The sequence below is a fragment of the Neofelis nebulosa genome, chromosome X (assembly GCF_028018385.1).
Source record: "Neofelis nebulosa isolate mNeoNeb1 chromosome X, mNeoNeb1.pri, whole genome shotgun sequence".
NCBI lineage: Eukaryota > Metazoa > Chordata > Mammalia > Carnivora > Felidae > Neofelis > Neofelis nebulosa.
The window spans coordinates 49,629,165-49,641,029 of NC_080800.1; the positions used below are offsets into that span (position 1 = coordinate 49,629,165).

Sequence of the window (11,865 nt, forward strand, 5' to 3'; positions counted from 1 at the left end):
GGTGGGTGAGGGATGGGATAGATGAGGGATGGGTACTAAGGAGGGCACTTGTTATGATGAGCACTGGGTATTGCATGTAATTGATGAATCACTGAATTCTACTCCTGAAACCAATACTGCACTGTATGTTAACTAACTAGAATTTAAATAAAAATTTGAGGGGCACCTAGGTGGTTCAGTCAGTTAAGCATACAACTCTTGATTTCAGCCCAGGTCATTATCTCACAGTTCAAGTTCAAGCCCCACATCTGGCTCCACACTGACACTGCAGAGCCTGCTTGGGATTTTCTCTCTCTCTCTCTCTCTCTCTCTCTCTCTCCCTCTCTTTCTCTCTAAAACAAAATAAACCTAAAAATATTTTTTTAAAAATTGAAAAAAACTCATAATAATAACAAAAAACATAATAACAAGAAAAAAGATGAGGCTGGACATATTTATGGGTAGGGAAAGTTGGACTAAGTTAGAAATTTTCCATTTTAAAAAACCAAGAGGCTACAGGGAGTCACCATGGGTCTGTGGGCAGGAGAATGCACACAACAGTGTTGTTTGAAGCTGTTGCTTTGGAAGGCTGGAGGTAGACCAGCTAGGAGCTGAGGCACAGGGAAGAAAGGGAGCAGAAGAAGGGATACAAAGGAAAAGGGGGCAAATGGCTGGCAGACAACGTGGGTCCCAAAAGACCTGAACCCAATCCACAGCACTCTTCCTGCAAACCTAGTCAGGGGCAGGCAATGGCTACAAGTCTGCCTTTTGGAATGCTGGCCTCAAAGAAGTGAGGTGATTGAAAAGACGCCCAGATTGGGAGAAATATTCTTTCTTTCTTTTTGAAAGGCTTGTTTTAAAAGTCCTGGGGCACCAGGAGTACAGAAGCAGGCTTTTTGCAGATATCTCTCTTTTCTATTCTACTCACCCCCAGATACTACAGCATCTTCTGTGGTCAGAAAAAAAAAAAAAAAGAGATACCAATACCCCTGGGAAACCAGCCACATTGGAAAAGTTTCCTGTTACTAAGGTCTTGACCTATGGGTTTTTATACAATAACCCACAACAGTTGTTTTCAAAGTCCAGTCCCCATACCAACAGCATCAACATTCTGCACCAGCATTAGCTAGTCAATTGTCAAAAACAAACTACTGGGCCTCATCCTAGTTACACAGCTAGAAAATGAGTCAGCATTTCCATCTACGTCTGCTATCCCAGAAATAAGCCAAGTCTTTTGTTAGCCGTGGGTGAGCAAATGCCCTTACCTAGAGGGAAAAAAAATTCCTTCATAAATTAGTCTATAGTTCTAAAGAGCTTTTCTTCCAGGTACTTCTACATGATTGAGATTTGAATACGTTTTCCAGTTTCACTTCAACAGGACACCTTTCTTTGTAGGTGGTCTCTTCATGACAAAAGGGTGAGGGGCTAGGGCAGGGTCCAAACTGAGGGACCTCTTTAGAGAGGATCCTCTTTAAAGAGGCTGGGTCCAGAAGGGCTCTGTCTATAAAGTGCTGCTGTATTCTGAGGGACACCCTCCAGATCTGGGGGGGTCAGAGAAGACCTCCTGGAGGAGGGAACATTTGAACTAGGTGTAAAACAGGGACACTGTAAATCAGGAGGGACACTGTGTAAATCAGGAGGGACACTGGATCCTTGGAGATGGGTCCAGAACAAAGTCAACTCTGGGGATGGAACTGGGGTAGGACACCTGGGGTTACTTCATGGAACCCTGATGAGGTACCCTCTCTTCCCGTTTTAACTAACCCTCAAGGATTTATTGTCAAGAAGTGGATCAAAATCACAAGGTTTGGTATGGATGGAATAGGCAAGTATGGGGGTGGGGGCAATGACTGGCTGTTCTTCGGGTAAGGGTGGCACTGCTGGGACTTCCAGGGAGGTAAGCTCCCTCCTTACCTCACTCTAGATTTCTGTCAAAGGAGGAATGCACAAGAGAAAGGGTAATTCAGATGGAGGAAAAGAAGTGAGGGAGATAGAAGGGACTTCCCTATAAGCCACCAGAGGTTTTCACCTTCCTCTGTGCCACTCAACCACTCACCAGCAGGAGGGCATGTCATTGCCTCTGATACTGCTTCCCCTCAAAGTCCTCCTGAGTACCCACTGGTGACTCCATTTCTGCTTCTCTCACCTACTGCTTCCTTGTATGTATGCTCTTCCACCCTCTGGTGCAATCTGTCTAAATCCCAAGTCAAAATCTTTAACATTTATACAAGGCCTATTTCCATGATGTTGGAAAACCCTGATACCCTTGCTTAAAAGTCCTTTGTAAACTCCATAGGAAGACAAACTAATCTGCCAAAAGACACCTCAGTTTGAACAGGTCATCCCATCTCCTGAGGCTCCTCTAATGCAGCTTAGCTGCATCCAGAGAAATGGAAAAGACTAGCCAGAAAACAGTAAGCCTCCCCTCTCTGGTGTAAAGTCATGGCAGTTAAAGTCTTTCCAGTCAGCCACACGGCCATTAATCTGACTTGGGGGCCAAGTATCTGTGAACTGGAAGCCTCATTAGGATTTCTGCTAAGTTGCCATGAATTTATGGTAAGAACTGCTAAAAGGTCAAATCAACCCTTTTCTTACTCAGGGAAACTGAATTGTAGAAGTGATATATAGCTTGCTTAAGGTTACAAACAAAGCTAATAATGGTGGGAAAGTATAAGAGCATTGCTCTCTTGTCTCCCAGGCAAATGTTCCTACAAACATATTCATCTGAAGACTAACTCTTATTTGAACCTCTCAACATATAGTCACTTTGGGCTACAGGACAGTTATGGTGGTTCTTTTCTCCAAGATCATGATGATCTGTGCTCACTCTGGAAATTCATACAGATTGCTGAATCTCTTCGATGTCCTAAAATCACTGACATTATTTTGGGAAGGCACCTACAAGATACCAATCCTGAGCCTGAGAGAACTGAATCCTTATCCTGAGGTTGAGAAAGGAGGTGCATGACTGTCCCAGAAAGATTAAATGTAGCATTAAACATCTTCAATGATAAGCAGGAATATTCTATGGATAGGGCAGGAAGGGCAACAAGCCTCAGAGATAGCAGCTTTCACGGAGGTTGTGGCCTTGGGAAGAAAAAATCTGGAGGACACAAATCATTTTATTCTGTATTTCTCACAGCACAATTTAGCACAGTAATACAGTTATGGGATCTGTTCATGTACACTTGTTAAGTGTGTGTTCATATACATGAACTGGTTAGGAGGGATAATTCAGTGAACTGAGCAATAACTTTGAGAGAATTTGGAAAGACAGTGTTCTCCTTTTCTGTATTCTAAGTACCAGGCATTGTGCTATAGGCAGATTTTAAGATGTGGACTGAGAAACAGATGTGAAAGAAACAGGTGACTTAAGGAACTTTTACTTTATATATACTATGATTTAGTGTTCATAACAGGTTAGGATTATTATTCCCATTTTTTGTTTAACAGATGACATAACTAAGGCTCAGGGAAATCAGGTGTTTTATCTGAGCTCACAAAGCTAGCAAGTGCTTGGGATCTCCTATCTAGGGCCTGAAGCCCTTATGCTTCCTCTCACCACACTCCAGAATAATACTCCTCTCTCCACTGAATTCCCAGAGATCAATTTTTGATGGTTCCCTGAGGGATTCTTGCCAGAGTGTTGCCCTTCCTGCAACCCCAACCGCCACCCCAATGAATCTTTTTTTATCTGCAGAGTCCGGGCCTGGAGCCAGGTGAGACCAGAACCTCCATTTCAGGGGCTTTCTCTAGAATCCGTCGCTGTGGTTACCTCCAGTAGAATCTGTTTCAGGAAGAGGTCTGACCAAACCGGACAGCGGTGCCATTCATCACTGCAGGAGGGCAGAATCCGGGGCTGGGGGGCCACACGTCGAGAGGGGAGGGGCCAGGGGGCGGCCCCCTTGTGACCAGCCCTGAGAAGAGGTCAGGAGAGAACGTTGGTTGAGGAGCGCCTGTACAGCAGCAGCTGCTGACGTTCTGTATCACGCGCCTGTGGCCCAAGGTAACCCAGACCTATAAGCAAACAGCGGAGCCGGGGGCGTTGCGGGGACGAAGGCGGGAAGGGGCAGAGATCTTGGGGGTCAAACACTGAAGACAGGGGCGGTGAACGCGTGGAGGGCGTGAGACAGTCCGAATTCTCGGAGGAATAGGGAATGAAGGTGCTGAAGCAAGAAACGAGGTGTGAGAAGGAACACAAGTGCGAAAAGAGCGTGAGAGGGCGCAAGAGTTTGGCTGACCAAAAGACAATGCCCTTGGAGGTAGCGGCAAGGGTGGAACATACCCAGTCCCAGCAGCATAGGTAAGATGGGAGGAGCTCCATTCCAGGGAGGAGGAGGACACTTTCTTTCCCTGAGCCCATTTTCCATAGGTGGTCCCCTTTTAGCAATTTTTAAGGTAAATTTTGACCCCAGTGTGTTTTTAGAATAAAAGGAAAGAACGTCAGAGGAAGCTATGCCAAAGTGAGGCTGCGCAAAGCGCAGGAAAGTCAGTTAGAGGGTGGCGCCTTTTTTAAAAGAAGATTCCATCTCCACCCTAAAGCTCAGGCCGTACCACACCCCACCTCCACGTTTTCCTCCCTCTGTCCTCCTCCCTTTCCCCCACCCCAGCCCCCCACTCCCAGCACGATCGGATCGCTTTTAAACCAGGTAACTGCTTCTGTCTCCTCAGCAGCTCCGGGAGCCCCTGAGCAGAGGGGGTGGAGCCCGCATTGGTCTCTGGCTGAACTCATGGTGGGAGGGGTCCTGAGGGTGCTAATGGCGCACCGCCGCCATGATACTGGCTAGATCATTCACAGAAATCCCTGTCTTATTCCATCTACAGTCGCAGCTCCATTCCAGACCTTTCTTCTCAGGCCGGGCGGTGAGTTGATGGCCCAAGTTCGGGAAACTTCCTTGTCTTCCAGCTCTTTGGTCCGCTAGAGCTCGGGCGGTGGGGGAGGAGCCTCGCCCGAGGAGGTGGCTGAAAAGGCGGGGAAAATGGAAAAGGAGGCGGTGGGGGAGGCAAAGATGTGTTCAGGCCAGGGAGCTGAGGAGGTGAAGCTGGAGCCTTTACAAGAGCGTAAGCCTGCTTCGGAGGAGAACTTGACGTGGAGTGACAGCGGCGGCGATAAGGAGGTGCTCCCTTCAATCCCACCTCGCTGTTACAGCAGCTCTTCGCCCCTTTGCCCGCGCCGCAAGCCCCGCCCTCGGCCCCAGCCCCGGGCCGGGGCCCGAGCCCTGCCCGGGCCCTCGGCCCCACCCCAGCCTCCAGCCCCTCAGCTTCTGACCCGGCCCCAGTCCTGGCGCAGATCGCGGCGTAGATCCCGGCCTGGGTCTAGGCCCCAGATGCTGCAAAGCTGTTCTCCTGACCTAGGTGGCTCTGCGGATCGAGGTGGCTTAGGGGACTGGTTGCTGGAGGTGGAGTTTGATCAGGGTCCTACAGGCTGCTCTCATGTGGAGAGCTTTAAAGTGGCTAAGAACTGGAGGAAGAACCTGCGGTTGATCTACCATCGTTTCGTTTGGAGTGGGACCCCAGAAACTAGGAAACGTAAGGCAAAGTCATGCTTCTGTCATGTATGTAGTACCCATATGAACAGACTCCACTCTTGTCTCTCCTGTGTCTTTTTTGGCTGCTTTACTGAGAAACATATTCACAAACATGCAGAAACAAAACAGCATAATTTAGCTGTAGACCTCTATCATGGGGTTATATATTGCTTTATGTGTAAGGATTATGTATATGACAAAGACATAGAACAGATTGCCAAAGAAACAAAAGAGAAAATTCTGAAATTACGAACTTCCATCTCAACAGATGTTTCTCAACAGCAGTGTATGACATCAGGTGTTGAAGAGAAACATTCAACCTGTGAGTCAAAGGAACAGGAGCCAAAATTGGTGAAACCCAAGAAAAAGAGGAGGAAAAAGTCAGTCTGTACTGTAGGCCTGAGAGGGCTAATCAATCTTGGGAACACGTGCTTTATGAATTGTATTGTCCAGGCACTTACCCATATTCCTTTATTGAAAGATTTCTTTCTCTCTGACAAGCATAAATGTGTAATGACAAGCCCCAGCTTGTGTCTTGTCTGTGAAATGTCTTCTCTTTTTCATGCAATGTACTCTGGGAGCCGAACTCCTCACATTCCTTATAAGTTATTGCATCTAATATGGATTCATGCAGAACACTTAGCAGGATATAGGCAGCAGGATGCCCATGAGTTCCTTATCGCAATATTAGATGTGCTGCATAGACACAGCAAAGATGATAGTGTTGGGCAGGAGGCCAATAACCCCAACTGCTGTAACTGCATCATAGACCAAATCTTTACAGGTGGCTTGCAGTCAGATGTCACATGTCAAGCTTGCCATAGTGTCTCTACCACAATAGACCCATGCTGGGACATCAGTTTGGACTTGCCTGGATCTTGTGCCACATTCAGTTCCCAGAGTCCAGAGGGAGCTGACAGCACAGTGAGTAGGGATGACCACATACCAGGTATTCCCTCACTCACAGATTGCCTACAGTGGTTTACAAGGCCAGAGTACCTAGGAAGCAATGCCAAAATCAAATGCAGTAGTTGCCAAAGCTATCAGGAATCTACCAAACAACTCACGATGAAGAAATTACCTATCGTGGCCTGTTTTCATCTCAAGCGATTTGAACATGTAGGTAAACAGAGGCAAAAGATTAATACTTTTATCTCCTTTCCCTTGGAGCTGGATATGACTCCATTTTTGGCCTCCACTAAGGACAGCAGAATGAAGGAAGACCAGCCACCGACAGATTGTACACCCAATGAGAATAAGTATTCCTTGTTTGCAGTGATTAATCACCATGGAACTTTGGAAAGTGGACACTATACCAGCTTTATCCGGCAACAAAAGGACCAATGGTTTAGCTGTGATGATGCCATCATCACCAAGGCTACCATTGAGGACTTACTCTACAGTGAAGGGTATTTACTGTTCTATCACAAACAGGGTCTAGAGAAAGAATAGTCTTACAAGACACTTACCAGGAAAAAAAAGGAAATGAATATACAAGGATCCTGAAATGACACATAAACCTACTTGGAATGGACAATGACAATACCCATACAACAACAAGCACCTCTTGAAGTTTCGCAAAAACCTACCTGGCATTGACAATGACAAATAGCACCTATATGACAAGTAGCACCTTGATATAAAGAACCTATTTTACCATGGTTTATGGGTCTGTAAGAGGAAAAAAAAATACTAACTAGTGACCATTCAGCCTTAAGAAATGGGGTGGGGGGGAGAAGAGGTTGAAAATGGTCACATAAAGCATAATTAAATGAACAGATTGTTTTAGATGGGGAGAGTGGGAATGGAGATGTTCTGCCACTGCTGTATGTCATTTGTTTCTACAAAAATACCATGTGAAATCAGGGAGTATTTGTACATCAACAAAAAGCTTCACAATTGGTATTCTAGCTGTGGCTGATTAGTCAAATGGTTTGAAAAAAAGAATATTGAAAAAAAATTTTTAAAGCCTTACAAGAAAATATTTAAAAAGAAGAAAACTTTTTTTTTAATTTTAAAAGAAAATGTTTCCAAATGTTGAAAAATTTAAGTTAAATATTTTAAAAGAAATTTTTTAAAATTTAAGTTTTTTTAATTTAAAATTTCAAAATTATTTAAGGCTTAAAAACACATTTTTCTTAGTTTAGAAAAGGTAAAATGAATAAAACAAGGACAAAGATAAAAAATGAAAGTTTACAAAAAAGTTAAAGTGAAATTTAAAGTTTTAGAAGTAAAAAGTTAAAGGGGAATGGAGCTCTTAAAAGTTAAATAAAATGTTTATATTAAACATTTTAAATTAGACCATAAAATACACGTGTTGAAAAATGAGAAGTTAGCAAAATTCACGAAGAGCTTAAGAAATAAAATTTCCAATATAGAATGGGATGAAAATTCAAATTTAAGTTTACAGAAATATTTTAAAGGAGGAAAATTTAGAACAAGACAAGAAGACAAAATTAACTTTTTTTAATTAAAAAAAAATTAGGGGTGCCTGGGTGGCTGTTGGTTAGGCATCTGACTCTTTATTTCAGCTCAGGTCATGATTTCACAGTTCGTGGGACTGAGCCCCAAGTCAGGCTCTGCACTCACAGTACAGAGCCTGCTTGGTATTCTCTCTCTCTCTCTCTCTGCCCCTTCCCCACTTGTTTTTTTTTTTCCTCTCTCTCTCTCTCAAAATAAATAAATATACAGTAAAAATTTTGAAAAGGAAAAAAAATAGAGAAAAAGGAATTTTAAGATATATAAATAACCTTAAGGAAGTCCAATTTGAGAGATTTAAATAAAAACTAAATAAAAAGGATTAAAATTTTTTAAATGTAAATAAAAATAAATTAAAAACATTTTAAATAGAAAAAAACAGTAAAATTAAAAAAAACAAGTTTATTTTTAATTTAAACATTAAAATGCATACGGGTATGAAAAATGGTGGAGATAAGAAAAACAAAACAAAGGGTTTGTGAATATTTTTTGAATATTATGTTGACACATACATAGAATTTGAAAAAAAATAGTCTTAACCATCATTTTACATCCAATTGTGAGATTGCTGCAAGGCCTGAACTCTAGCCTGCCTTCCCCTTTCAGGTTCCACACCCCATCTGATTTTGAAAGAAGTAGAGCTGTTTCTTAGGAAGAATCAACTGCATCTGAAAAAGATGAATAGTAGGGACTCTCTCCCATTTAGAACTGCATTATTCATACAAATTCTTTGCTACTGAAAAGTGGTTCTTGACAATTTAGTGGCTTAGGGATATTAGATCACAATTTAAGCTCTGGCTTTGATGTTCAAGCCCTATGACCTGATTGAGGAAGTAACAGGGACCCATATCTGAGAACATACCATCTTCTGCTCTCCCTCTTCTCTCTCCATAGGGAAACAAGACCTTTAAATTTCTACAGTAGAGTACAGTAGAGCTTTGTACTTGATGGTCCTACTCATTCCTTATTCTCTCTCTCTTTTTTTTTCCTTTTTCTATTATTCATGCCTGGTTCCCTGAACCACTTATTTACCTACATTTCTGAGTGCCAGCCTGTAGGGCTCCTCTGACTGTTTATCTGGTGGCTTCTATTCCTCCTTCAAGACTCTACTCACAGATGACTTCTCTGGAGCCTTTTCTAAATGTTCTACAAAGACATAAATTGGAAAATTGTTCCTCACCCCTCTATCCCTCTCACTGTGCCTCAAAGTACTTTGTACCTCAGTGATATTCTACTGTGATTCTACTGGAGCTTTGTGATTGTCTGCCCCTCTGTACTGAGCATTCTGCTAACAGGGGGCCAAGCCTTATTCATTTCTGTGTTAATAAATGTTTGTTGAATATGAGGATGAGTTCAGTTATTTGCTCTATTCACCCTCTCAGTAATGTGATCTCACCCATTTTATCCATCAAGCCCTCATTAAGTGCCCTGTGCTGTAATACAGTGTGATCAGGTTTGTATCTTTCCCAAAAACAGTGTATGAAATGCTACTTAGCTGCAGGGGATGGCTTACCAAAGTAGGTGTTCAGTGAGGAATAGCCAGGTTATGTGGAGGGAGTACCGGGAACAATGCAAGAAAAGAGCACAAGTGTGAGAATTGGTGGTCCTGAGAGAGTGGGTGGTGAGGGGGACCAGCAGTTGAAAGTGAGGCTGGGTTTTATGGCATGTTTGTGGCAACACTGTCCATCACCACAGTTTCCCTGAGCTTCCCACAGTGTCTCTCACCTTATGATTGTGTGCCACACCTCTCCATGGTGTACTGCATAAGTTTACCTTCCCAGGATACCATGTATCTCACCATTCCACAATGTTTTATATTACATGGCACACTATAACTGTGACAGAGGACTGATGTCTGGTGGCTGTTTAGTGAGGAAGGTGTAGGTTGTCTGCTTAGCACTCTAGCCCTTCTTTCATTCCGTGTGGTTTCACTGGGGCTACTGATCACCTTGCTGTGCTCCTCTCACCCCTCCCCAGAGTGAACATGTCCCACAGCCTAGGCCAAATTAGAGTTCTCAATTCCTCCACTCCTCCACCCACACCCCTCCCACAAGAGCAATTTTGAGGATGGTTATAGGACCTAAACAGGCCCAATCAGAGCCCACTGCTAAATTGAATATGTATAGACACTGGGAGAAAGAAGCTCCCTCTCCATGCTGAAGTCTCTAGATTAGGATGACATTAATCTGAGAATTTTAGGGGTTGATATTCATACCATGAGGAGAAAAACAGAATTAGAGATGGGGAGAAAGAACCTAGAGAGCACCATTTGAACCTTGTGGATCCAGCTGTGCCTGAAGTCCCAAAGTTCCCAGCTCTCCGATCCAATAAAATCCTTTGTCTTGCTTAAGCTAGTTTGAGTTGAGATCTCATCACTTGTAGCCAAGCGTTTTGAACACATCAGACACACTATATGGTTGGGGGGGATCCTGTTCCTAGGACCACAAAGGGAGAGAAGGAAGAGAATGATGACCTCAAATGAATTCTGTCATATAAGATTGAGAAACCAGAGTGGGTCCCTGCATGTCTTTAGCTCAGCTACTGACCTCTTCTAGGCTTCAAACTTTACTCACAGCAATGATGTGGCTATTCCCAACTAAAGAAAGAATAAGTCAATAATGTTTCATGGGTACCATGAATAGATAGGCCAGGCACTATGGTAACTGTTTTACCTCTAGTATTTCACTGAGTTTACAAAGCAATCCTGGAAGACAATCATTACCGAACATATTTCACAGACTGGGAAAGTGAGACTCAGAATAGAAAAGTGGTTTTCTTAAGTTCACTTTACTGTTTTAAGTAGTGAGGTCAATATTCAAACCCAGGTTCCAAAAACTTGTACATAATCCATTACAATTCAGTACAGAAAATTCAAAGATTTTTGTTTGTTTTGCTTTTCCTGATGTTTCTATGGAAGACACAATAGACCAAAATGGCGCAGAAGGCAGACAGCCTTTGACAAACCTAGATGACAAACCTGGAGAGTAATCTATCAATTGATAATAACAAAATTGCGCATGTTACAGGTGAATATGTCTCTATGGCAATGGCTGATTAGGATAGTCACATAAGGCTAAATGACTTTCCTAAGGATACACAGGATGGAGGAGGCTAAAATCCTGCTCCATTACTAGATATATAGCTTCACCCAATGTCATATGCTTGACTGAGTTCCGAGACCCGGCTGTAAGATCTAATCTTTTTACCGTATGTGAAACCATCATCTCTCTATATATACACCAGTTTTCCTTTCTAGCTTCAATGCTGTGACCAGTATGTTGTGTGCCACTTTCATCAGTCACCTTCCCCCTGGTCTTTCCAGAGTGCCCACAATAAATACCAGCCCCTTAACCATAGATCCTTCCCACCTACCTGTGGTGGAGACTACCTGTGGTGGTCTTGCCTATTAGGATATGGTTCCTAGGTGGTACAATACTGATTTGTAATGTCCAATTCTGTTGTTTCCACACTATTTTCAGTTCTTTATCTTGATTCCTTCCAAACACACAATTGTATCTACTCTGGGCCAGAGTTGGAACTACATGTCTGTAAATCCCTCAGGCCAATCACACTATATGGTAGGTTCTTAATATGCTGGCTGAATGAATGCATGAATGAATAAACAAAATGAATTCCATCCTACACTTTGCTTTAGTAGTTGACTTTATATCCTATTTTTCTAAGGTTAAAATACTTATAAGAGTGGTTGATTTATCTAGCCACCCACTCCAATACACTTCTATTTCCACCTATTCTCCACACCTTCCCTCTAGTTTTAGAGGAAAAGGAATCCTGTTTTCTTTTGGATGCTGCACCACCATCCTCCTCTGACCCATTTCTGACTGCCAAGAGGCTTTACTCCCACACTCTTCCCTCTATG

At 43.1% G+C, this 11,865-nt stretch overlaps 1 protein-coding gene and 1 long non-coding RNA gene across 4 annotated transcripts; one reads left to right on the plus strand and one right to left on the minus strand.

Moving 5' to 3' along the window:
* Window positions 1–3,081: 3,081 nt before the first annotated feature.
* LOC131502380 (uncharacterized) lies at window positions 3,082–4,908 on the minus strand. Its single transcript, XR_009257029.1, has 2 exons — window positions 4,823–4,908; window positions 3,082–3,896 (listed from the first exon to the last, which is right to left on the minus strand). It is a non-coding gene; the product is annotated as an uncharacterized LOC131502380 (long non-coding RNA).
* A 50-nt stretch (window positions 4,909–4,958) lies between these two features.
* On the plus strand, window positions 4,959–7,880 carry USP51 (ubiquitin specific peptidase 51). 3 transcript variants are annotated; one of them, XM_058713118.1, is made up of 2 exons: window positions 4,959–5,508; window positions 5,776–7,880. In XM_058713118.1, the coding sequence occupies exons 1-2, from the start codon at window positions 4,959–4,961 to the stop codon at window positions 6,957–6,959; spliced, it is 1,734 nt and encodes a 577-aa protein (XP_058569101.1). In that variant the 3' UTR covers window positions 6,960–7,880. The 3 variants fall into 3 exon arrangements, with proteins under 3 accessions (XP_058569101.1, XP_058569103.1, XP_058569102.1); XM_058713120.1 differs by having other exon boundaries at window positions 6,292–7,880; XM_058713119.1 differs by having other exon boundaries at window positions 4,984–5,096; window positions 5,335–7,880.
* Window positions 7,881–11,865: the final 3,985 nt, after the last annotated feature.

Bases quoted from the DNA above. Each gene is read 5' to 3' on its own strand.
- USP51 (XM_058713118.1), top strand. From the start codon at position 4,959: ATGGAAAAGGAGGCGGTGGGGGAGGCAAAGATGTGTTCAGGCCAGGGA. The intron at 5,509-5,775 runs GTAAGGCAAAGT...CCATCTCAACAG, and splicing joins GACCCCAGAAACTAGGAAAC to ATGTTTCTCAACAGCAGTGT.